Genomic DNA, 27,161 nt, shown 5'->3' on the forward strand with positions numbered 1-27,161 from the left:
GCAAATGGGCATTGCCAATCGTGGTGGTTTCTAAACCAAATGGGAGTCTGCGATTGTGTGGTGATTTTAAAGCCACTGTCAACACTCAGAGCCTCATTGACACTTATCCTCTTCCCCGTCCTGAGGAGTTATTTACCAAGCTCGCTGGGGGCCAGTTCTTTTCCAAACTTGACTTATCGGAGGTGTACCATCAGTTGCCGTTGGATGCTTCTTCCAAGGAATTTCTCATCATCAACACTCCTTGTGGGTTGTATCAGTACCAGCGGTTATCGTTTGGCATCGCTAGCGCGCCAGACATTTTTCAGTGGTTTTTGGAACAGCTCACGGCTTCCGTTCCCAGCTGCATAAACTATCTGGATGACATTGTTGTCACAGGGGCCTCCACTGAGGAGCACCTTCGCAATTTGCGTTCATTGTTTCGGGTTTTGCATTCGGCTGGGTTCAGGTGCAATCTGGACGAGTCACAGTTCTTCCAACCCTCCATTGTGTATCTTGGTTTCCACTTGTCCCGTGAGGGTATACGTCCTCTACATCAGCACGTTGCGGCCATTAATGCTCTACCCCGGTCATCTATGGTCAAAGAACTTCAGGCGTTTCTAGGCAAGATTGCTTATTAACACAAATTCATTCCATCCTCGGCAGCGGTAGCTCATCCTCTGCATCAGCTGTTATGCAAAAACATCCCTTTCTGTTGGTCCGACGAGTGTGAGAGGGCTTTTGTCCACCTGAAGGCTCATTTGCAGTTGGCGCCTTGTCTTGCCACATTCTGTCCGGGTCAGCACTTGGTTCTGGCGACTGACCCATCACAGTATGGCCTAGGGGCTGTTCTCACCCATCGGTATGAGGATGGGTCAGAACGACCCATCGCCTATGCTTCCAAGACCCTCAACGATGCGCAACGGCATTACTCTCAAATCGAAAAGGAGGCGCTCGCTATCATTTATGCTCTAAAAAAGTTCAGCGTTTTTTTGTATGGTTCTAAGTTTCACCTCATCACCGACCACAAGCCGCTGGTCTCTCTGTTCAGCCCATTGGCGTCGCTTCCGGATAAGGCAGCTCACCGCCTGCAACGTTGGGCCTTATACTTGTCTTGTTTTCCCTATGAGATTCACTATCGCCCCACGGCCCAGCACACCAACGCTGACGCATTGTCACGATTGACGATGGGTCCCGACCCGGTTTTCAATCGTGATGAACTACTCTGTTTCCACATTGATGAGGAAGAACGTCGTGCGGTCGAGGGTTTTCCACTTACAGGTTCGCAGGTCACGTCGACTACTGCGCGGGACCCGGTCCTGCGTCAGGTGATCAGTTTTGTTCAACGGGGTTGGCCGGACAGGACCAAGAGCCAGGCATCGGATCCCCTTCGCAACTACCATGCCTTGCACCTTCGTCTGTCTGTTCGTGATGGTGTTGTTGTTCTGGCCACGGATGGCGCATCTCCACGGGTCGTGGTGCCAGCCTCTCTTCACAAAGATGTTCTCAAACTGTTGCATGAAGGCCATTGGGGTATTTCTCGGACTAAGTCCCTGGCCCGCAGGCACGTTTATTGGCCCAGTATTGATTCGGACATCGCCCACATGGTTGCTGCGTGTGGTCAGTGTGCTCAACAACTGGCTGCACCTCATACAATGCCCTCTTCGTGGCCTGATCCGGCGCAGCCATGGGAACGGGTGCACGCTGACTTTGCCGGCCCCATCCTCGGTACTTATTGGCTACTGTTGATTGATGCCTTCTTGAAGTTTCCATTTCTTGTTCGATGTCCGTCGCCCACCACTGCGGCGACGACGCTGGCTTTGTCTAAAATCTTTGCACTAGAAGGTCTTCCATCCACGATCGTCACGGACAATGGCCCTCAGTTCTCTTCGCAGGCCTTCTGTGATTTTTGTACTGGACAAGGGATTCATCATGTTACAGCACCGCCCTTCCATCCGCAATCGAATGGGGAGGCCGAGCGCCTTGTCCGCACTTTCAAAAGCCAGATGAAAAAATTCCTTAGTGATTTTTCCACAGATGACGCTCTGCTGCAATTTCTGAGTTCTTATCGCTTCACACCTCTGGGTGATCGCAGCCCTGCTGAACTCTTGCAGTCCGCAGCTCGTGGTCATGCGGCAGCGTTCTCGCTTCTCACGCCCGGGTTCCCGGGTTTGATTAACGGTGGGGTCAGGGATTTTCTCTGCCTCGTGATGACTGGGTGTTGTGTGATGTCCTTAGGTTAATTAGGTTTAAGTAGTTCTAAGTTCTAGGGGACTGATGACCATAGATGTTAAGTCCCACAGCGCTCAGAGCCATTTGAACCATTTTGAACTCCTGCATGGCCGCCAACTGCGCACTCTACTGCACCTGCTTCACCCTGTCAGGCCTTGTGCTGTGTCCCCTAGTGCGGGAAAATACTCGGTGGGCACTGACATGTGGGCACAAGGGTATGGATCTAGCCCTAAATGGATTTCAGGGGTGGTCAAGGCTCTTCGCGGCCGCCGGCTTTGTGAAATACGTACGGACGACGGCATGGTTGTTCGCCATTACGACCAGATGTGCCCCCGAGTGGTGGCCATGCCGGTGCCACCACCCCTTCCTTCGCCTCCACCAGCCCGAGAAGCCAGTCCTGTCGCTGCTGCCGATCTACCGTACGTGTTGATGCAGCCGACGTTGAATATCCACGCAATTATTGGTGATTAAAGGTTATAACAAAGATGGCTATGCAAACAAACATATTACGACATTTTTCTGTCTTGAAGTTACTCATAGAGGTTAGCCTTAAACGACATAACAAAGTGATCATGATTTTAGTTCTGTCACAGAAGGTTGGTCGCAGTTTTTTCATAAAGATTGCACATCATGAGGCTGTGATTAGGTTAGGACACCTAAGTTTAAATTCAGGGCTACAAAACCCATAGCCTGCCACAGTTCAGTCATTCTTCAGTTAAAATCATCTGTCAGCAGAGCATCTTGCATTTCTGTCACACCTCATGGTGACCACTTCCAACATTTCTTCATGTTACACATTAACAGCATTTGTTAAGTGATGCACTGTGCCATGTGCTGTCTGTAACTGAGCAGTAGAAGGCAGTGGATGTGGCAACACTGTAATGGCAAGTGATAGACATCAAGCATCAAGTAATTTTAATGGCACTATAAAGGGGGTTCCACCATTCAGCCACACCACTGTGATCATCTGACAGTTAAACACCTAGGGCCAAGTTTCAAGCGATATTTCATATTTAGAGCTAGACCAAAAGCATTCAATACTCCAGTGCTGATTCAACATCTATAGATTAGGTAATTCTTTGTTAATGCTTTAGGGTAGCTTAGCTTGTAGGAGTCTGACTCCAGTGCAATGCATCCTCACCCCTCAAAGCTGAGCACTCTGTACAAATTCTTTTAATGAATGATTATTTCTTGTTTCATATTTCACAGACCATATTACTTGTTTCAGAGATAATGCCCTGTGAGCAAAGTAGTTGCAAGTGTGCAAGCAATGGTCATTAGGTGGTAGGGAGTGCACTTCATACTATTTTGGAAGTTGGACACTAGACTTGCCTTACACCCTTACTGTTTCCAAAGCATGTAATCACCATTTCTCCTCTTGACATTTTCAACTCCACTCCTTTTCCATTTACAAAGTGAACTCCAGCTTCCTTGTTTTGCTCTTTCTCATACCCTCCATTCATTCACTGCTTCTCACATTCTCAGCCCCCCACCCACCAAAAACTTTCTGATCTTTTAAAGTGTGCCTCTGCATTACAGTTCACAAAAATTTAAGTAATTGCCTACACTAATTCAAAGCTCTGTTCCTGGTTTTAGTACAAATTCAATAAATGATGGCTGGTCACCTAAACAGCCCACAGTTAACTGTACTTACAAAATTGGTTGCTCGGTACTCAAGGAATGTGGCTAAGCCTTCCTTGAGCCATGTCTCTGAAAACCAAATTGGTGTGACTAGGTTGCCAAACCACTGGTGACTGAACTCGTGAACAATGTGTATGGCCGCTCTCTGCAAGTTATCACTTGTTGTTTCCGGCCCAACAAGTATCCGGTCATCCCTGTTGACAATACAAAACATATATATTTTTATTTTTTTTAATCTGTATCTATAATCAGCAAATCACAATAAAGTGCATGGGAGATATAAAGTCATTGTTTCATATATTACAGTTTCTTCCCTCTCCTGTCAAGAATGGTGTGTGGGAATAATGACTACTTCCATGCCTCTGGGTGAGCTGTTATATGCCTAATTTTACCTGCACAATTTTTCCTGGATAAATACACTCTGTGCTGTAGTTTATTCCTAGCATACAGCACAGAACACATCTCATGATTACTTATTATAGCCAGTTTCAATCATTGTCCACCATCATTGTATTAGCATAAAGAAACAGAACACTAAATATATCAAACATACACCATAACGTAACAATAGTATGAAAAGGATGGTTGCTACTCACCACACACTGAAAATGCTGAGTAGCAGATAGGCACAACAAAAACACTGTCAGAAAGTGAACTTTCAGTCAACAAGGCCTCTACCAGAGATAGACAATGTACACACACACTCACACTCACGCAAACACAACTCGCACACACATGAGCACAGTCTCTTGTTGCTGGGACCAGACTGTGAGCAGCAGTGCATGGTGGAAGAGGCAATTGAGTGATGGGGGTACTGAGGAGACTGGGGCAGGGAATTGGGAGGGATAGCAGGGTAGGGGTGAGTGACGGTAAAGTGCTGCTTGTGGGAGTCTGCAGCGATGAGTCGGAGAGAGGGTATGGCAGAAAGGTGCAGTCAGGAGGTTTATGGAGGATGCATGGGGAGGGGGGGGGGGGAGGTAGCAGAAAAGGAGAGAAGTAAAAAGACTTTGGGTGCGTTGGTGGAATAGGAGGCTGTGTAGTGCTGGAATGGGAACAGAAAAGGGGCCAGATGAGTAAGGACAATGACTAACCAAATATGGGGTACAGCTACAGGCACCTGCGTGGCACCATCCTATGTCAAACTATTCAAGGGCTAACAAGAGGAATCCTTCCTAAACACCCAGAATCCCAAATCCTTCTCCTGTTTTGGGTTCTCTGACGACATCTACGTGATCTAGATCGAGGGTGAGGACTCCCTATCCACATTCCTCCAGAATCTCAACATCATCTCCCCCATTGGCTAAACCTGGTCCTACTCTGTCCATCAAGCCACCTTCCTCGATATTGACCTACACCTCAAAGATGGTTACATCAGTACCTCTATCCATATCAAACCTACCGACCACCAGCAATACTTCCACTTTGATAGCAGCCATCCTTTCCATACCACGAAGCTCCTTTCATAGATACTACCCACCTGTGGCTGTCACACCTGTAGTGATTAGTGGCCCCTCACAAAATATACAGAGGGTCTAACTGAGGCCTTTAAAGATTGTAATTACCCTTTCAAACTTGTACAAAAATAGGTCTCCCTTGCCTTATCTTTCCAGTCACCCAACACCTCCCAAAGTCCCACTGTCTGGACATAGAGGAGCACTGCCCTCATGGCTCAATAGCACCCGGGACTGGAGCAACTGAATTGGGTTCTTGACCAGAGTTTCCCTATCTATCATTGTTCCCTGAAATGAGAAATGTCCCCCCCCCCCCCCCCCAATCCTTTCCACCCCTCCCACAGTGGTAATCCGCTGCCCACCGAACCTACACAGTATTCTCATCCATCCCTAAACAACCCCTGCTCCCAACTCCTTGCCTCATGGCTCATATCCCCGTAAGAGAGCTAGATGCAAGCGCTGTTCCAAACATCCTCCTACCACCACCTACTCCAGTCCAGTCACAAGAGTCACCTATCCCATCAAATGAAGGGCTACCCATGAACCCAGTCATGTGATCTACAAGCTAAGCTGCAACCACTGTGGTGCATTCCATGTGTGCATGACAACCAAAAAGTTGTCTGTCTTCATGAATGGCCACCGACAATGTGCAGCCAAGAAACAGCTTGATCACCCCGTTGCTAAGCACGCCATCCAATATGACATTCTTCATTTCAGTGACAGCTTCACAGCTTGTGCCATCCGAATCCTTCCCACCAATACCGGCTTTTCTGAATTGCACAGGTGGGAACTCTCACTGCAATATGTACTATGTACATGAACCCTCCTGGCTTCAAACTTCGTTAGTCATTGTCCTTACCCATCTAGCCCCTTCCTTGTTCCCATTACAGCACCACACAGCCATCTATTCCACCAATGTGCCCATAGGCTTTTTACATCTCTCCTTTTTGACTACCCCCCCCCCCCTGCCCCCCCTCCCCCCCCCCCCCCACACACACACACACAACCTCCATCAACCTCCCAATGGCACCTACCTGCCCCATCCTCTCTCCACATCATCCCTTTAGCCCTGTAAGCTCCCAAAAGCAGCACTTTACTGTCACACACCCCTACCCTGCTATACCTCTCTCGGCCCGCCCCAGCCTCCTTAGTGCTTCCATCACCACGCTGCCTCTCCCATCATGTGCTGCTGCCCGCAGTCTGGCCCCAGTAGCCAGATGTTGTGGTCAAGTGTGTATGCCTATGTTGCCTTTTACTGACAAAGGTCTTGATGGCTGATAGCTCACTTTCTGACAGTACTTTTATTATGCCTGTCTGTGCCTCAGCATCTCTGCTATATGGTGAGTAGCAACTGTCCCTTTTGTAATATTGTTACATTCATCCTGGATTTTCCATTGTTTGATGCATGTTAATGTGTGTGTGTGCTTTTTTTTTACACAAACTGAGGCATAAATTTTATCTGTGCACTGAGAAAGGTACTTACAAAAGTCTCATATATTAATTGTGCATCAGAACAATTTTGGAATTCAAAAACCTCAATGATGAAGAGCAATAGATTTCTAAACTCCAACGTTGTTCTGATGTACAATTGGTGTATGACAGTTTTGTATTTCCACAATCTATGGACAAAATGTACACAGTAGGTTGCATAAAGAAAACACACTGTCATCACCATATAGAGGGGACATTGCATTGCAGACAGGCACAACAAAAAGACTGCTGCACATTTGAGATTTTGGCAAAAATGCTTTCATCTCAAGCAGGAAACACCTTTCCTAGTCCCTGTCCTTCACCCACCTATCCCCTTCCGTGTCTCAACTCTAGCACTACACAGCCTTCTATTCCAATGACGCACCCCTCCGCTACTTCTCTTCTCATGCACCCTCCTGCCCCCCCCCTCCCCCCACCACATTTCCTCAAACCTTCCAACTGCACCTAGCAGTTCTGCCCTGTTCCCAACACATCTCTACATGCTCCCACAACCAGCACTACACCTCCCCCTATCCCTAGCTCCCATCCCTCCCTCCTTGTCCCCATCCCAGCTTCCTCCTTACTTCAGGGACACCCCTCCCATTAGTTGCAGTTGCTACATGCAGCTCTGCCTTAGTGGCCAGAGACAATGGTTCCGTATGTGTGTGTGTGTGTGTGTGTGTGTGTGTGTGTGTGTGTGTGTGTGTGTGTGTGTGTTTTCTATTTATTTATGCAGGATAGTCAAAGTCAATGACAGACCAATCACAATAAAGTAAATATTCACCTAAGCCGCATGTCACAAATTTCTTTAAATATCTAACAGTGGCTAGCAGTTAACCAATAAGTATGTTCAAAATCATAGCTTCTGCCTTGGAAGATGGTCGCTGAAGTTTTAACAAAATAGATACTGCCAGAGTCATGATCAGTGGACTCCACATAGATATGGTGGCTGATGCACAGGTGAGCAATTTTCATCCAAAGCACTGTGTGAGTTCATTAGTTTGTTCAGAAGGGGAGGCCGACATCATTTGCCCACTTTTGGCCAGTAGGCAACATGCTGCAATGACACAATCAAGGTGCACAGACTACAATTTTTCTCAAACAATTTTACAAAAACTTTTCAGTAAAAAAGTTTTATTTTTGCATTACTTATAGCTTTATATGTCAGCTTCAAGATGATGTGTACATCATTTCATTAATAGTCATTGTTATCATGATTTTTACACTGCGCAAAATTCAAAAAAGTTTGGAATGAAATAGGGACAGCTATGATTTTGTGTTTGGTGCTTATTACATAACATGTTGTTGCATTTGGAATTTTAGCTACTGTATTGAATTTTTCTTTACACTTGGGTGGACATCTCTATCTGTCATCAGTCTTGAGAAAACTGATCTGATGTACCACACCCATTTGAGATCGCACATGCCAGCGATGAAGCCAGAATGAAATATCCAAATGATTTGACATATCAAACTGAGATTTTGATAAATGATAGTGTGCAAAGAGGAGAGTATTTTTCCATATGGTTATTATACAAAACTTTGTTATCTACTACTATATTTCACTAACTACAGACTTCTTTGATGAAAGAATGTAATGTTATGGGCCATCAATACCTGGTGAAATGAGAAATGCTGTGGTTTTTGGAATGCCACACGTGAAGCCATTATGCATTTATTTTTGTACCAGGGATGTGCTTTTTCCTAAGTTATTGAAATTACTTTTCCTGATTTCCTTACTTAATAAACTTAATAAACCACTGCTTCAGAATTCTCTCACAGTTGTGGTTGCACAACATGTTAGTGAGGTGACACTGTGTAAACTCCGCTGTGTTTTGGTGAAAGAAGCAAATTTTAAAATGGCAACAAGAGAAATGTTTAGGCTTTATTCAAAATTTGCCACTTATGATGCTTCTCTGAAAGTTTCAAATGGTTGACAAACCAGCTGAAAATAAATCACTGCATTTGTTACACTTTCAGTGGAATTATTTATAGATACTAACCAAAGCAAAGGTTATAGTAGATCTTTTTGAATGGTCCCCATGCAAATACAAGTGTGGAGGGGGATCCACTTAATATATACAAAAAACTTGAACACAGGCTTCAGTTTCATCACTTTTTATTTCCTCAACAGCAGCTGCCTGTAACCCCCACCACTACCACTCCCCACATGCGTGCCCTGCTGATAACGCGTCTAATGGCCACATTATTCTGCGTACACTTTACCGTGCACTGACCACTGCCAGACAGTGCCCCTGCCCATAAAACAACCCAGCAAAAGTAGCAATTTCTGTGCCACTGCTTCCATATACCAATGACCTGGGATGCTGATTGGCCTCCAGGAAGTTTCTACAGTTTATCATACTGCTGCTCAACAACACACAGATGTTGATCACCCACACTGTTCCAGACCTTTCCGCAGTGACAGAAACGCAGCCCCTCTGTGAAGTCAGCACCGAGCAGCTGCATTTTATCCACCATACCCAGCCGTCGAGGTCGACCACCTGGGCAATGCTACTGTGTCCAGACTTTGGCAGCCACGGCCTCCGAAACCTCACCGTAAATATGTCAATGCTGCTATTGCCGTGACAGATGCAATCTGAGGACCACAGCCCGACAGTCTGGGCCCTTAACAGCCAGCATCCTGGCACTGCACTCCAGGTTTTGGTTCAGAGTCAAACTCTGAGCAATGGTATGACCTGCCACAAATGAAAAGATGTTGTCCTGGCGGGGCCGCATACTGGCACTGCCCAACACAAATAGTGGTGTGCTTGCTACACTGAGTCACGACATAATCTTCCTGGAGTGCATGTGCACCACAAGCTGTAAGCTGCCACACCCCCTGCCATCTACATAGGTGATGATGCACCTCAGTGACTGTCCATGCTGAATGAATAAAGAACTGTTTATAGACATCATTTGTTTCTCTACAGGTGCACACAACATCATCACTCCTGTCTCCCGAGCCATCTACAAACACACAATGTGCAGGTGGGAGAGCCATCAAATTCTGAGCACCAGAAGGACGACCTTTTGACCTCTCCACAGAGGTCAGTGCACCCCTGACCTGCTAGATTTGGGTACCTGATGAGTAACATCTTGTTGCATCACTCCATTTTGGTGTTAGGAGTGGGGCAGTTTGGAGACAGAGACAAAAACAATGATGCACTTCAATCTGATGACAGAAGATTGAAAGTGGAAATTCAACCGGGATAGCTACATACGAGGTGAACTCTAAAATTTTCGGGACTGGTGCTGCCATCTGGAAAGTAGGAGTAATAGATCTTTGCACTGCTAGATGGCGAGAGCTGCATATCTGATGAGTCAGTGTGCGGAGTGGCATTCAGCTTGCAGGACATGTTGTGTGTCCACAGTGATTTTCACAATACTCTGTGTTTGCCGTGTGGCAATTTTACGATGGATCCAGGAACAGAACAGCGCGTATGTATCAAATTCTGTGCAAATCTCAGGAAAATGGCTATGGAGGCCCTTGCAATGTTTCAACAAGTGTTTTGGGGACAGAACATGAGAGCAACAATCGTCCCAGTGGAAGAGCCCAGGCTCTCCAAGACCCAAGAAAGTGAGACAGTTGAAGAGCAAAATGAAGAGCATGATCATCATTTTCTTTGATACCAAGGGAATTGTGCACAAAGAATTCATCCCATCCAACCCAACAGTGAATTCCGCATACTACTGTGATGTTTTGCAATGGCTCCGTGAAAACATGCGGCATAGACGGCCCGAACTTTGGGTCAAGGGAACTGGCTGCTGCATCACGACAACATGCTCTGTCACATGTCCTTGCTCACCAGGACTTTTCTGGCAAGAAACAACAGGGCGGTTGTAGCGCACCCACCGCACTCGCCAGACTTGGCACCTTGCGTCTTCGCGCTATTGCCAAAACTGAAACTCAAGTTGAAAGGCCGTCAGTTTGACACTCTAGAGAAGATTCAAGAAGCATCGCTGGCAGTGATAAACACCCTCAAAGAACAGGACTTCCAGAAAACGTTTTACCAGTGGTAGAAGCACTGGGACCTGTGTGAACATGCAGATGGGAACTACGTCAAGGATGATGGTGACCATTAGTCCAAAGGTAAGGTTTTCAACAGACTGCAGCACCAGTCCCAAAAATTATGGATAGCACCTCATATGTGAGTAACAGTGGAGACTTTTCATTTCCACCAGTGGGCTGGCCCATTCAACAGTCAGTCTTTCCTTCTTATCCCGTCCAGTAAGTCTCCCCCAACCCAGGGTTCCGGGTGACTTCTCCAAACTCTCCCCAGCCCTTCTGCCAGAAGAGGGAGCCACTGACTCCAATAGCAAATTTAAATACCTTTATACGTGTGTTCTCCTGTTGCTGCTTCATGAGTAGAATTTTTATCTATCCAGTTACATTATTCACTAAGGTGACAAAAGTCATGGTATACCTCCTAATATTGTGTCAGACAACCTTTCACCTGGCCTCGTGCTGTAGCTCAATGTGGCATGAACTCCACAAGTCGTTGGAAGTCCCCTGCAGAAATATTAAGCCATTCTGCTTCAATAACTGACCATAATTGCAAAGGCGTTGCCAGTGCAGGATTTTGTGCATGAACTGATCTCTCGATAACGTCCCATGTCAGGTGATCTGGGAGGCCAAATCATTTGCTTGAATTGTTCAGAATATTCTTCAAACCAATAGTGAACAGTAGTGGCCCATTGACATGGTGTATTGTCGTCCATAAACATTCCATTGTTGTTTGGGAACATGAAACCCATAAATGGCTGCAAATGGTCTCCATGTAGCTGAAAATAACCATTTTCAAGTCAATGATCGGTTCAATTGGACCAGAGGAACCAGTCCACTGCATGTAAATATGGCCCATACCATTATGGAGCCACCACCAGCTTGCACAGTGTTTAGAATGAAATTTTCACTCTACAGCGGAGTGTGTGCCGATATGAAACTTCCTGGCTGATTAAAACGGTATTCCAGACCGAGACTCGAACTCGGGACCTTTGCCTATCATGGGCAAGGGCTCTACCAACACAGTGTCTTGTTGACAACTTGGGTCCATGGCTTTGAAAGGTCTGCACCACACTCGAACCCTACCATCAGCTTTTACCGACTGAAATCGCGACTCATCTGATCTGGCCATGGTTTTAAATGATTAATGGAAAATCTCATATAAAGATGTGAAACAAATACTAACAAAGAGATAGAGGGGCTGGCCAGTACTTACCTCAGCTCAGTACAGCCGATAGAAAAAAAAAAAAAAAAACAGAACCGAAAATTTACGTTCCTAGCTTTTGGAACAAATGTTCCTTCATCAGGGAGGAGAGAGGGGAAAGAAAGGGAAGAAGGGAAAGTGGATTCAGTTACTCACAACCCAGGTTATGAAGCAACAGGGAAAGGAAAACAGGGAGGGTAGCAAGGATGGAGGCATGGTTGTCAGAGATATTCTACTGTAAGTACTGTGCCAGCTTCAAACCAAAGAGGATGTGAGTAACTGAATCCACTTTCCCTTCTTCTCTTTCTTTCCCCTCTCTCCTCCCTGATGAAGGAACATTTGTTCCGAAAGCTAGGAACGTAAATTTTCGGTTCTGTTTTTTTTTTTTTTTTTTTTTTTTTTTTTTTTTTTTTTTTTTTTTTTTTATTTTATTATTATTTTTTTTATCTATCGGATGTACTGAGCTGATGTAAGTACTGGCCAGCCCCTCTATCTCTTTGTTAGTACTGGCCACGGTTTTCACAGTTTTCCAGTCATCTAAAGTCCAACTGATATGGTTACAAGCCCAGGAGAGGTGCTGCAGGCAATGTCTTGCTGTTAGTAAATGCACTCGTGTCAAACTTCGTCGCACTGTCCTAACGGATATGTTCGTCGTAAATCTCACATTGATTTCTGTGGTTATTTTGCACAGTGTTGCTTGTCTGATAGCACTGACAACTCTACACAAATTCCACTGCACTTGGTCGTTAAGTGAAGGGCATCGGCCATTGCATTGTCCTTGGTGACGTCTGATAATGGTATTCTTGGCACACTCTTGCCTGTGAATCTTGGAATACTGAATACTCTAATGATTTCTGAAACAGAATGTCCCATACGATTAGATCCAACTACCATTCCGCATTCAAAGTCTGTTAATTACCATCATGAGGCCATAATCAAGTTGGAAACCTTTTCACAAGAATCATCTAAATACAAGTGACAGCTCCATCAATGCATTGAAATTTTATCTTGTGTACATGATACTGCCACGATCTCTATGTGTACATATCACTATCACCTGACTTAACACCTCAGTGTATTTTCAATAATAAGAGATAGTTTAGAAAGCAGACAATTATTTTAGATACTATGCCAGTCATGGTGGTGAAGCATTATAAGATCATTTGCACAACCGTTCAAAGAAAAAAAGCAGCAAGCAGCCTAAATTCACACGTTTCTGTAAAAAAGATATTAGATTTTTTTCTGGAATCAGTCCACTGCCACTGACCCGATACATGTTTTGCTATGAAGAACTTACCAGTAGTTAACAGCACCCCAATTTTCCATGCCACCATATGAGAAGTCAGGAACAGCAGTGAAGTCCAGCTTTGGCAGAGGATATGGTGTTTGAAAGTAGTCTTCATAGAATTTTAATACTACTGGAGCTATAGTGAGTACATATTTTGCTCGGTCTCTGCAACATGAAGTACAAACTCATTTTATCATTCAGAAACCTATGATGAAAACTTAATACATAAAAATATAAAGTGCACTGAATCATCTATGAATTCTGATCATATTATCAACATAGAAATGAGGCCAATTTAATTTGAGAGTGAAAGGGAAATGAAAGTTTCAATCGATCAATGTCTGATAAAGGACAGATTGTGTCTGTATTGAGAGACGGTAAACTGCTCTCACAAACAACTTCATTCTTGAACAAATTTTGTTATTGCATCGGAATTTGGATGGTAGGATGTGAGGTACTGGTGGCAATAAAGCTGTGAGGGTGGATTGTGAGTCATGCTCAGATAGCTCAATCAGGTAAGCACTTGCCTGAGAAAGGCAAAGCTCCCAGGTTGGAGTCCCGGACCAGCACATGGTTTTAATCTCCCAAGAACTTTCAGTTTCATTCTTGTTTGGCAGATGTCACCACTAAGGTGTACTGACAATGAGATTTGTGTTGGTGTCCATGCAAAGAGCTGATTAAGCATCAATTAAACTATAGAGGAAAGCAAAATATTAACATGCAAAGCAAGCAACAGGTTTGATGACTGAAATGTGCAAACTACTTAACTGCCAACATAAAGTGTATCAGTCTGATAATATATCCATATTGAAGAAGCACCACACACTCACACACAAGAACAATTCCAGATCATCACCATCCCATCTGGGCACACAGTGTATCATATAATCAAAATGTCTGAAATTAGCATGTGGGCAACAGTACTCTGCAGTCTGTGAACTACAGAAAGCTCTGACTTAAAGGAGAGTCACTGATATGCAAAATGCAGCTCTTGGAAGTGATACAGATGATACTGTTTATTCATTCATTTACACTTTGTCTTTCGTAATTCCAATCATGAAGCAGAGTCTTAGGAATGTGAAATGATCTAAACTAGGAGGTGTGATCAAAAGGAAAGATGATTAATAGTTTTAATGTGCATCCAAACCACATGCCATTTCTAGTGAATCTTCAAATCACTGAGAGGTCAAATCTAGGTTAAAGATAGGCAGAAAAAATTCCATCATCCAACCAGTATTCAATCCCATGACCTTTTGGTTTCTAGGTACGTGCTTTACTAATAGACAACCAGACCCAATATCATAATGATGATGATGATGATGATGATGATGATGATAATGACACACACACACACACACACACACACACTCTCTCTCTCTCTCTCTCTCTCTCTACTCAGGCACTATTTTTATATAACATTTCTTCTAAGCATTTCCATTTTTTGACACAGAACACTATTAGCTACCTACATACTGGTAAATTCACAACTTGTTTAGTACACTGAGGTGACAACAGTCATAGGATATCTCCTAATATTGTGTCAGACTGTAGTGATTCGAGAATTTCTGTGTAAATTCTAGAACCATTCAGCCTTCTACCGTCTTGAATACATGATATTCTGGATATGAGTGTGGTCACATGTTTCTGTGTGCACATTTAAAATCAGTCACGGGAAGAAAGTAGACGTGGTGGTCGGACGGCACCGACAAATACCTGCCAGGAAATCCGTAGATGTTTTAGCGAGTGTGTAAGGAAGAACCATGGAGTTTATATGCAACTCTGTGTTTATTGTGTCACTGACTATTGGTATTAAAACAAGAACAGTTGAAAAAGTACTCTTGTAGACTCTCGATTCAACCTTGTTAGAGGCAAGACTCATTTTATGATTCATGTTAAGAAAGGTCATGGTATCGAAGCCAACTGTCTTTTAACTGTAACTCAATTTGTTTCTAATGTCCAACTGTACAAGAGACTTGCAGGAAGTCACATATTCATGTGGTAAGTGACATTTTTATTGTGTATGGAGGTCAAATACATCGTTAGTTGCCGAAAAGTAAAGTTTGTATGTCTACTTATTTCAGAGGTAGAAAGAGCCTAAAAATTCCTGTACCTAGCGTTACTTGACAGAGAAGAAGCCAAGAGGGTTTCCAGCACCCGGCTATTCAGTAAAGAGAGTAGCTGCAAATTCCAAGTAAGTCACTGCGTAAAGAAGTGTAAGGTGGTTTGGGGGAATAAGCTGATATAACCCAGATCCACACTCCCACTTTAAGTTGTCAGAATGTTAGAAGAGCTCCTTTTGCCCAGCATAGTGCAGCAACACGACATGGCACACACTCTCCATATTGTTGGAAGTCCCCTGAAAAATATTGAGCCAAGCTGTCCCTAACTGCATAAGTGTCACTGCTGCAGGATTTTGTGCATAAACCGACCTCTTGATTATATCCCATAAAGGTTTGATGGGATTCATTTCGAGTAATCTGAGTGGCCAAATCATTCACTCGAACTGTCCAGAATGTCCTCAACTAATCACAAACAATTGTATCCCGGTGACATGGATGGCAAATTGTGAACCATAAAAATTCAATTGTTTAGGAACATGAAGTCACGACTTGCTGCAAATGGTCTCCAGGTAGCCAAACATATCCCTCTCCAGTCACTGATATATTCAGTTGGACCTGAGGACAGTCCATTCCATATAAACACAGACCACACCATTATGAAGTCACAACCAGCTTACACAGTTCCTTGTTGACAACTCTGGTACATGGCTTCATCAGCCCCAGTCCCTGGTTTTCCAGTCATCTAGAGTTCAACTGATATGGTCACAAACCCAGGAGATGCACTACAGGCAATGTCATGCTGTTAACAAATTTACTTGTGTCAGATGTCTGCTGCCATAGCTACTTAATGCCAAATTTTGCCATACTGTATTAATGGACACGTTTGTTGTCCATACCACACAGATTTCTGCAGTTATTTCATGCAGTGTTGCTTGTCTTTTAGCACTGACAACTCTGCAAACGCCACTGCTCTCAGTTGTTACGTGACAATGGTCGATCACTGCATAGTCTGTCGTGAGAGGTAATGCCTGAAATTTAGTACTCTCAGTACACAATTGACACTGTGGACACAGAATATTAAATTACCTAATGATTTACATACTGGAATGTCTCATGCATCTAGCTCCATCTACATTCTGCATTCAAAGCCTGTTAATTGCCATAATCACGTTGGAAGCCTTTCCACATAAATCACCTGAGTACAAGTGATAGGTCTGTGTACCATCAGAGTCCTATTTGTACTTTAATTAAAATCTTGAGGAAGAACATCTGTTATGGTGATAAAAAATTATAAATTACTTTTGGGCAAGATGAGCACTCTGGTTGGTCATCAATCCTTCCCAAAAAAGAAATGCAAGACACGTTACATATTGCTTCCTTTACAGAAATTGACAGGTTCACACATTCAGGTGAAAATAATTATTGAATAGGACAAGGAAATAGTCATTCCTGGAAACCAGTGCCATGTTATACTACTGTTGTATCGCTTTTGTATCATCCACTTAGGGTTCTGTAGAAGCGTAGGAATGTGCAAGGGCAATAGTGGCTCTACAACTTTTCTTAGAAGGTAGATTGGAGAAAGCAAAGCTATGTTTACAGCATTCATAGATTTAGAGAAAGTTTTTGAGATGAAATTCTGTAGGTAGTAGGTTAAAATATAGGCAGCAAAAGGTTATTCATTACTTGGTCAGAAGTCAAGCTGCAGTTACAGAAGTTGACAATTGAGAGAGGCCAGGTCGAAGCCTATCCAGTCATGTTGTTCATTATGTACATGAGCTGTGGGGATAATGAAGGAGAAATTTGGAAAGGAAGGAGAAATTTGGAAGGGAAATAAAGTTCAAAGAGGAGAAATAAAAAAAATATGAAGTTTAGTGATGACACTGTAATTCTATCAGACATGAAAAGAAGTTGTCAGATGAACATCAACGAGACATATGTAATTGAATGTTATCAGATAAAATATGAAATCACACACACACACACACACACACACACACACACACACACACACACACACACACACAGCTCTTTGGGTGCTTGTTTGGCCGAAAGCTTCATGTGACAGTCTTCTGTTGTGCTTATCTGCTACTCAGCATCTCCGCTATAAGGTGAGTAGCAACTATCCTTTTTCCATTGTTCAAATAAAATCAGAGTATGGCAAGGGAATTAGTCTAGGAAATGAGATAATGCATGTTGCAGATGAGTATTGCTGTATGGGCAGCAAAACAACTAATAATGTCCAAAGAAGAGAAGATGTACATGGCAAATTGGTAATAAGAAAAACAGTTCTGAAAAAAAAAGAAATTTGTTAACATCAAATTTAAATGTTAGGAATTCTTTCCTGAAGGTATTTGTCAGAAGTGTAGCCTTGCATTGAAGTGAAACACGTACAATAGACAGCAGCTTTTTAAATGTGGTGCTACAGAAGAATGTTGAATGTTAGTTGTACAACTGAGTAGCTAATGAGCGGGTACTGAAATGAATTGGGGAGAAAATAAATTTATAACATAGCCTGAAATGACAGGACACATCCTGAGGCATCAAGGGATCACCAGTTTGTAGGGACAGGAAAATTATGTGAAAATAATGATGCAAAAAAATGTGCAAAAAATGGGGCAAAATCAGGAGATTTTAGTGAAATAACATGAAATCGCCTTTTTTATGAATCATCATGAAATCTGTCATTTTCCTGTACAAATAAATGTCCTTAAGCAGAGGACAAGTATTCCTAACTGATAGTTATTGAAGGCTGAAATTGCATTTTGCCTTCTTTTTGCCTCAAAGCTGACATTCATGCATAATCTTAAAATGATAGTTCATTTCCCATGTTATGCACTGTGATGTGACATCAAAAACAGCACCAAAATTGGCAAAAAATAACAGAAATTGGCTAAAAAGTAACACTGCAGTTGGCACAAAATAACACTGCAATTAGCTTAAAATAGCTCCAGAATTGAAAAAAATAAACCACAAAACTGGAAAAATACCACCAAAGTTGGAAAAAATACTATAAAAACTGGAAAAAGCACAAAAACACAAAAAGATAAAATCTAAGTTGGCAAAAAACAGTAAAATTGGCAAAAACAGTAAACTGGTAGCTAAACAGCAGTGAATTTGGCACGAAATAGCACTAAAATACCCCCTTAATTTGGCAAAAAGTAATTCTGAATTCATCAAAAAAGTCAAAAAACCAAATCTGGTAAAAAATAATACAAAATTTGCATAATATAAAATAATTTTTTCCTGTCCCTACATTTTGGGTGATGGAGAGAAGTGGGGGGTAAAAACTGTACACGGTGACCAAGACTCAAATACAGCAACCAGTTCAAATGGGTGTAGGTTGCAGTAGTTATTCAGAGATGAAGAGGATTGCATAGGATGGACTTTTGTGGAGAGCTGCAGCAAACCAATCTTTATTCTTAATACCACAACAGCAGCATTCATATTGTAAAAAAGTCACTTCTGTTGTAGCTGGACAATGCGGTTCTTTCTGTCTAAAATGGATTTCCTTTTATCAACATCTCAACTAACAAATTCGCCAAGATCTCCAGTTGTACTGGAGGTTTTTACGAAACCATTTCAAATGGTGCAGTCAAAAACACACGGCCAGTAGCTCTAACATTGTATTTTGCTTTGCATATGTACTATTGCTCAATCACTGCCACTGAGAGAACATACATATGACACTTCAGAAAGTGTAGTCACTAATATGTAACAGCATGCATATCAACTTCCCATTACACATTAAATTCAGGGGACTGATACATAAATTTCTGTCCTCTTCTTTCTAAACTTATGTAATTTACTTTGAAACATCTCAGTATATACGCTAGAGTGTTATAGAAGTAAGAACCAATGCCACCTGTTATTGGTTTGTGGAACTCTTTCAATTTTTTATTGCCTGTGCAGAATTGTAATTTTAATTACTTCTTGACTGCTTTTCAATGATTCATTTTCACTTGCCCTATTAAAGCTTTAAATGGTATACAAATATAACATATCACACAAAATAAAGTATTTATTTGGAATAATTTTGTTAATCATGAGAGAGCTGCACTAGCTAGAGCACCAACAGATTTTGTCTTCAAGTGAGAGGATGTAATAGTCAGTAGTCCACAGAGTCTGTGAATGGCAATAGTATGCAGTGGCAGTGCTAAAAGAGATTTAGTTCATTGTAAATAAAGTTACATGAAGAAAGACATTCAATGCCAAGGAGTATTAGCCACAAAATTTCACTGGTGGCACTGAGAGAGATGAAAATGGCAGGCCACCACTAAAATTATGATAACTATTACAACAATGAGTGAACCTGACATCACAGATAAATGCAGCAAACTTTGTTAAGTGCAGTTCTTGAGATTTAGTGAACAGTTTTAATTTTCAAAATTAACTGTTATGAGTAATATAAACATAATTCAGAATTTTAATGATTGCTCTAAACATCATGATGAAATTAGATCAATGGTGAAATATTAGAACTATAACCAAAAATATTATCTGCATTAAAATGAAATGATAATTTTGCATGGTGTCATTTAAGTTGATTACTGATATTTGGAAGCAAAATTCACTTTTGAAGCAACCATGTTTTCAATTCCTGGAATAGTTTCGATAGCTTTTCACATTTTTGATATTACATTTTCAAAATAATTTGCAGTGTTACCTTTACACAGTGCCAGTAGATTTTAATACAAATCGTCAATCAAAAAACCTGCCAACCCAGCTCAGATCAGATAATTACATTCAACTCATTTGACATGTGTTTATCTGAACTGAAATAAGTCATATGAAATTATATAACTTAAGCTAGGCTGATATGTGCTTGAATTTTTTTTTTTTTTTGCTGTAACATGAAGCTTAGTGCCCAAATAGCCTACAGTCAATATTCTTACTAGGAAAGATGTTCGTATAGTAATACCTCATGGCTGCATAACAAACTGGATTGTTCATCACCGAAGGAAGATCTGTTGGACTCATATGTGCTTTATTTCACTCGTTTCCGTCTGTTGATATGTTAATATATCTAAAAACAAATATGATGTGACTTACCGAACGAAAGCGCTGGCAGGTCGATAGACACACAAACAAACACAAACATACACACAAAATTCTAGCTTTCACAACAAACGGTTGCTTCATCAGGAAAGAGGGAAGGAGAAGGAAAGACGAAAGGAAGTGGGTTTTAAGGGAGAGGGTAAGGAGTCATTCCAATCCCGGGAGCAGAAAGACTTACCTTAGGGGGAAAAAAGGACAGGTGTACACTCGCACACACACACATATCCATCCACACATATACAGACACAAGCAGACATATTTAAAGACAAAGAGTTTGGGTATGGGGAGAGATAAAGGTGGACTGGAAAGTAACTGGAGATCTGGTGTGAAAAAAGGCGAAAAGGTGTTGGTTACAGCTGCGCTATGTTGGACTTGGGTTGGTAGACAACGATGTGCACATTGTGTTGCCGCCAAAACACGTTAGAGGACGGAGAAATTCGGGAAAATTTCGAAAAAACTGCGTGTAATATATTAAAAGGAGTGGTTTTGTGGTGGCAGATTATGAAAATGAGGCTAACAATTGTCTGACGAAGAAATAATGATGTTAAAACCTGTGGGAAGCGGCTAAAAATTACCAGTTGTGTGGGAAAAACGGAAATGGAAATAAAGTGAAAGTTATTAGAACTAGCCGAAATGGCTGTTTAAAAGGAGAAAGGAACTGTTTGTGAACTAGAAATGGTGGATTTTACAGCGGCGGTAGTGTTGAAAGCGGCAAAAAAGTTTTTTTGGTTATAGTTTGGAAGTGGGTTACGTATTATTGAGTATATATAGGCGGGATAAAATTGTATAGCAGATTACGGTAAAAAGGAGAAGGAGAATACAAAGTGAAACTACTGGCAAAAACAGAAAGAGAAAATAAGACGACAGAAAAGATTTCGAAATGCAACAGTGACAATAACAAACGTAATTGTTGGGTTCAAATTAATGATATCAATACAATAGAGGGAAAAATTCCACGTAGAAAAAATATATCTAAAAACAAATATGATGTGACTTACCGAACGAAAGCGCTGGCAGGTCAATAGACACACAAACAAACACAAACATACACACAAAATTCTAGCTTTCGCAACAAACGGTTGCTTCATCAGGAAAGAGGGAAGGAGAGGGAAAGACGAAAGGAAGTGGGTTTTAAGGGAGAGGGTAAGGAGTCATTCCAATCCCGGGAGCAGAAAGACTTACCTTAGGGGGGAAAAAGGACGGGTATACACTCGCACACACACACACATATCCATCCACACATATACAGACACAAGCAGACATATTTAAAGACAAAGAGTTTGGGCAAACTCTTTGTCTTTAAATATGTCTGCTTGTGTCTGTATATGTGTGGATGGATATGTGTGTGTGTGTGCGCGAGTGTATACCTGTCCTTTTTTCCCCCTAAGGTAAGTCTTTCCGCTCCCGGGATTGGAATGACTCCTTACCCTCTCCCTTAAAACCCACTTCCTTTCGTCTTCCCCTCTCCTTCCCTCTTTCCTGACGAAGCAACCGTTTGTTGCAAAAGCTAGAATTTTGTGTGTATGTTTGTGTTTGTTTGTGTGTCTATTGACCTGCCAGCGCTTTCGTTCGGTAAGTCACATCATATTTGTTTTTAGATATATTTTTCCCACGTGGAATGTGTCCCTTTATTGTATTGTTGATATGTTAATATTTTCTACTTTCGTGAGACTACTGAACCATCACGCAAGGTGTCCAAAATGCAGGCTGGTAGTAGTGGTAGAAGAAGTAGTGGTAGTAGTAATAGTAGTAGTAGCAGCAGCAGCAGCAGCAGTATGACATGGTTCAAGTTTTCTTTGTAAAAGAAACTTGGATCTCTAGTGCTACTGGATCAACATACAGCCATCTGTTGTTTTAGACTGAATGAATCTGACAATGTTAACGTTTTTCCAGAATAATTTACATTTACATTTATGTAGATACCCCACAAGCACCATACAGCGTGTGGCAGAGGGTATCCATACCGCTACTCGTCATTTCCTGTTCCACTCACAAATAGAGCGAGTGAAAAACTACTGTCTATATGCCTCTGTATGAGCTCTGATTTTTCTAATCTTATCTTGGTGGTACTTACACATAATGTATGTTGGCGGCAATAGAATAATTCAGCAGTCAGCTTCAAATGCTGGTTCTCTAAATTTTCTCAATAGTGTTTCTTGAAAAGAATGTCGCCTTTCCGATTTGAGTTCCTGAAGCACCTCCGTAACACTTGTGTGTTGTTTGAACCTATCGGTAACAAATCTAGCAGGCTGTCTCTGAATTGTTTGAATGTCTTCCTTAAATCCGACCTGGTACAGATCCCAAACACTCAAACAGTACTCAAGAATAGACACACCAGCATCCTATATGCTGTCTCCTCTACAGGTGAACCTCTCTTTCCTAAAATTCTCCCAATAAACTGAAGCTGATCATTCACCTTCCCTACCACAGATCTCACATACTCATTCCACTTCATATCACTTTGCAATGTTACATCTAAATATTTAAATGACTTGACTGTGTCAGCAGGACACTAATAATACTGTACCCTAACATTACAGGTCTGTTCCTCCTACTCATCTGCATTGACTTCCATTTTTCCACTTTTAATTCTTGCTGCCATCGATCACACCAAGTGGAAATTTTGGCGCCTTGTATCTTCTTACAGTCACTCAACTCTGACACCTTACCATATACCATGGGATCCACAGCAGACAACCACAGATTGCTGACCACCCTGTCAGCCAAATCATTTATGTATATTGGGAACAATATAGTACAGTGTGTCACTAAGGTTTAACATGCACACATCCCCACTCTGAGATACTTTCTGTTATCTATTATCCATGCACCCCCCCCCTCCCCTCCCCTCTTTCAGATACTTCCTATTGTAGATGTGTCCCATTCTCTAGAAGCACATAGATTTCCTTCATTTTGTTCTAACACCTATCACCATACATTCACAAGAGGTGGGTTTGGGGTAGAAATGATCCCCTTGGAGAAAAATCCCCCCCCCCCCCCCCCCCACTACTAAGAAATCAATATACTGTTTTGGCATCTCCTTCCTGTCCACCAGGAACAAATCCATGCCCAGAAATTTTATCCCTCAGACGAAAACTTTTACATGTATGCTCTTCAGGCATATGATATTATATACTGTTTACTAGGGCTGGCAAATCTTCTGAATTTTGGTTCAAGGTCAGGGACTGTAGCCTATAAATTGCAAGATGCAGGTGTGCCAACATCTTGCAGCTGAGAGAGCTCACTGCACTGGGGAAGCAGCGATAACTCATAATAAAATGGGAGTATGTCAAGATGTTTTGATTTAAATCTACTTAAAGATGACGTAAGTTAAACAGACAGTTTCCTTCTTTTACATTCCTAACTCTGTCCAAATCATATTCACCTTTTTGTGCTATTATAGGAACACTTTTCAATCTAGTTTCCAACTTTTACTCTACCATAACTGTGACATCAGGCCGCCATATCTTGACAACCAATGTAGAATTCTGTTTTACTGTCTTTCGAACCCTACTGCTCAAGTCGGGCATCAATTTTCTTACCCGTCTATGGTTACCTGCCTGGTATGGTTGAACCTGTCCCATACAGGTTACTATGTTCTCAGAACACAGAAGCCTCACCACCAAGACAAGGTGACATGACTGTGGGAGTTTTTTTTAATTGATGGTTTTTATTTTTTATGATTTGTTTTATATTTTTAAATTGTGTTTCGTCTTTGTTTTTTATGTTTTTTTATTTCATAGTTAAATACATTTTATTCATATCCACATGAGGCTATATAGGGTAACTATATGAAAAATAACTGTAAATACTTAATACAGTGCACACAATAAAGCAAACATGAATAAAATATTGAAAGAAATAGTAAATGCTGTGCAAAGTTTATGATGATGATGATGATGATAATGTATGTAAGTAGTTCATCATATTATGTAGATAAACTTACGAAATGACCATATTATATACATAAACTTATTTAAAAGTAAAGTATATCACAAGCTGAACGATTTGCACTACAGATAATAAACTGTTGAAAAGCATACATCTTGTTACAATCTCTTATCTTAAAAGTGTTCTCATTGTTTATTTAATATATGCAATAATAAAAAATTGGATATTAAGCAACCACATGAATAATTTTGGTGAGAAATGTTGCAACAACCAATTCACAATTATGTGTATTATTGGCTGAAATAAGTGGAATAACTGCAAAACAATGTATACATGACAAAATACTATTAACTTTTCAATCTCATAAGAAAATTGTCGAACTTACGCTTGTTTTGATCAAAAATGAATTTTCCACTAAACAACATAGTAGAGTTTTTGAAGAAAATACAGTTAAACATTTCTTATTGGTTAAAAATAAGATGACCTTTTTTCTGACAATTATTTTTATAGCAACTGTTGGGTTAGTTTAATCTTCTGCATGGTCACCAATAAAGCTTTAAATGCTTGAGCAGACAGTGTATCATTTTATAGGGGAATGGGCATAATTCGTGTTTGATATATGCATTGTTCTGCATTTCTGAAGAAGCAACAGATATATGAATTACAGAGACTGAAAGATGATTGAATGTAATTTTTTTAAAACTTCAGTAATTGTAAAAAAAATCAGCAGAGGAATAATATTTGCTATAATAACTGTATTTCATGAAACAGTCTGTGAGAGCCATAGAGCCAGACAAAAATCTAAATCCAGAACGTTCAACAAATATTTGTCTGAGGAACTGGCAAAATCTGTCCAAGAAAAAGAAATACTAAATTGATCTTTTAATTGCTGCAGGACAGGAAAATATGCTTTTTAGATAATTTTAAGCCATTGGTGAATAATATCTTTAATGAATAAACAACAAAACGATAATCAACCATAATAACCAGCATTTTTTAATTACCTACGTCAAAATGCATCACTTAAAAGGCAACACATTTCTACAAAACACAGTTTCATGTGCAAACACATGATTTTTCACATGTAAAATTTGAACAATGAAACATTTATGCAAATACTCCTCATAAGTGACATAAGAATATAGTTTTCATTGTCATCTGTATCACTTTAAAATGCGTCAGCAGACAAAAATTGCATTAAACTGGATTTTACATGCTTTCTATGTCCAGTTTTAGACCACTGTATTGCGGCTATGGATAAAGCTTTCACAAAACAACAGGATTCCCATTAATTATATGCATTTGTTTACCTTCCTACACAATTTTAACTGATTGGAAAAAGTTTGAAACATAGAAGGGGTGTGTATAAAAAAGCTAAAAAATAACTTTCTTTTTGCACATAAAATATGAATGAAGCTAGATTTTTGAAATTGAGTTTTCAGTTTTATCATAAGAATGCATTTTTTTATTTATCTGATTCATTTCAAACTGTTTCCATGCATTCCATTTATGTAAGAACGAATTTTACATGCTACCTTTATCTTGACTTTAAAATATCATATCTCAACAGTGGATAAAGGTTATGGGAGAAAAATAATTTTATTTTGACTTCATCCATTTACCTACCTCTGTGTTAAGTTTAAACCAATACACACTAGCTAAAAGTATAGAAGTGGGACCCTTCCAAAACCTCTGAGAAAAAAAGAGTTATTTAAGTGTATATACTTACACTCCTGGAAATGGAAAAAAGAACACATTGACACCGGTGTGTCAGACCCACCATACTTGCTCCAGACACTGCGAGAGGGCTGTACAAGCAATGATCACATGCACGGCACAGCGGACACACCAGGAACCGCGGTGTTGGTCGTCGAATGGCGCTAGCTGCGCAGCATTTGTGCACCGCCGCCGTCAGTGTCAGCCAGTTTGCCGTGGCATACGGAGCTCCATCACAGTCTTTAACACTGGTAGCATGCCACGACAGCGTGGACGTGAACCGTATGTGCAGTTGACGGACTTTGAGCGAGGGCGTATAGTGGGCATGCGGGAGGCCGGGTGGACGTACCGCCGAATTGCTCAACACGTGGGGCGTGAGGTCTCCACAGTACATCGATGTTGTCGCCAGTGGTCGGCGGAAGGTGCACATGCACGTCGACCTGGGACCGGACCGCAGTGACGCACGGATGCACGCCAAGACCGTAGGATCCTACACAGTGCCATAGGGGACCGATCCGCCACTTCCCAGCAAATTAGGGACACTGTTGCTCCTGGGGTATCGGCGAGGACCATTCGCAATCGTCTCCATGAAGCTGGGCTACGGTCCCACACACCGTTAGGCCATCTTCCGCTCACGCCCCAACATCGTGCAGCCCGCCTCCAGTGGTGTCGCGACAGGCGTGAATGGAGGGACGAATGGAGACGTGTCGTCTTCAGCGATGAGAGTCGCTTCTGCCTTGGTGCCAATGATGGTCGTATGCATGTTTGGCGCCGTGCAGGTGAGCGCCACAATCAGGACTGCATACGACCGAGGCACACAGGGCCAACACCCGGCATCATGGTGTGGGAAGCGATCTCCTACACTGGCCGTACACCACTGGTGATCGTCGAGGGGACACTGAATAGTGCACGGTACATCCAAACCGTCATCGAACCCATCGTTCTACCATTCCTAGACCGGCAAGGGAACTTGCTGTTCCAACAGGACAATGCACGTCCGCATGTATCCCGTGCCACCCAACGTGCTCTAGAAGGTGTAAGTCAACTACCCTGGCCAGCTAGATCTCCGGATCTGTCCCCCATTGAGCATGTTTGGGACTGGATGAAGCGTCGTCTCACGCGGTCTGCACGTCCAGCACGAACGCTGGTCCAACTGAGGCGCCAGGTGGAA

General features: G+C 41.8%; 1 protein-coding gene across 2 annotated transcripts in view; it reads right to left on the minus strand.

Moving 5' to 3' along the window:
* The window catches only part of LOC124552607 (aminopeptidase N-like), a 272,739-nt gene that overhangs the window by 133,741 nt on the left and 111,837 nt on the right, over positions 1 to 27,161 (minus strand). For both annotated transcript variants that reach the window (XM_047126932.1, XM_047126933.1), the window contains exons 9-10: positions 13,278 to 13,433; positions 3,863 to 4,043 (exon numbers count right to left, since the gene is read on the minus strand). In XM_047126932.1, coding sequence (XP_046982888.1) covers positions 3,863 to 4,043; positions 13,278 to 13,433 — 337 coding nt within the window. The remainder of the gene's footprint in view (positions 1 to 3,862; positions 4,044 to 13,277; positions 13,434 to 27,161) is intronic.

This window comes from Schistocerca americana, chromosome 10, assembly GCF_021461395.2.
Source record: "Schistocerca americana isolate TAMUIC-IGC-003095 chromosome 10, iqSchAmer2.1, whole genome shotgun sequence".
In the NCBI taxonomy this organism is placed as follows: Eukaryota; Metazoa; Arthropoda; class Insecta; order Orthoptera; family Acrididae; genus Schistocerca; species Schistocerca americana.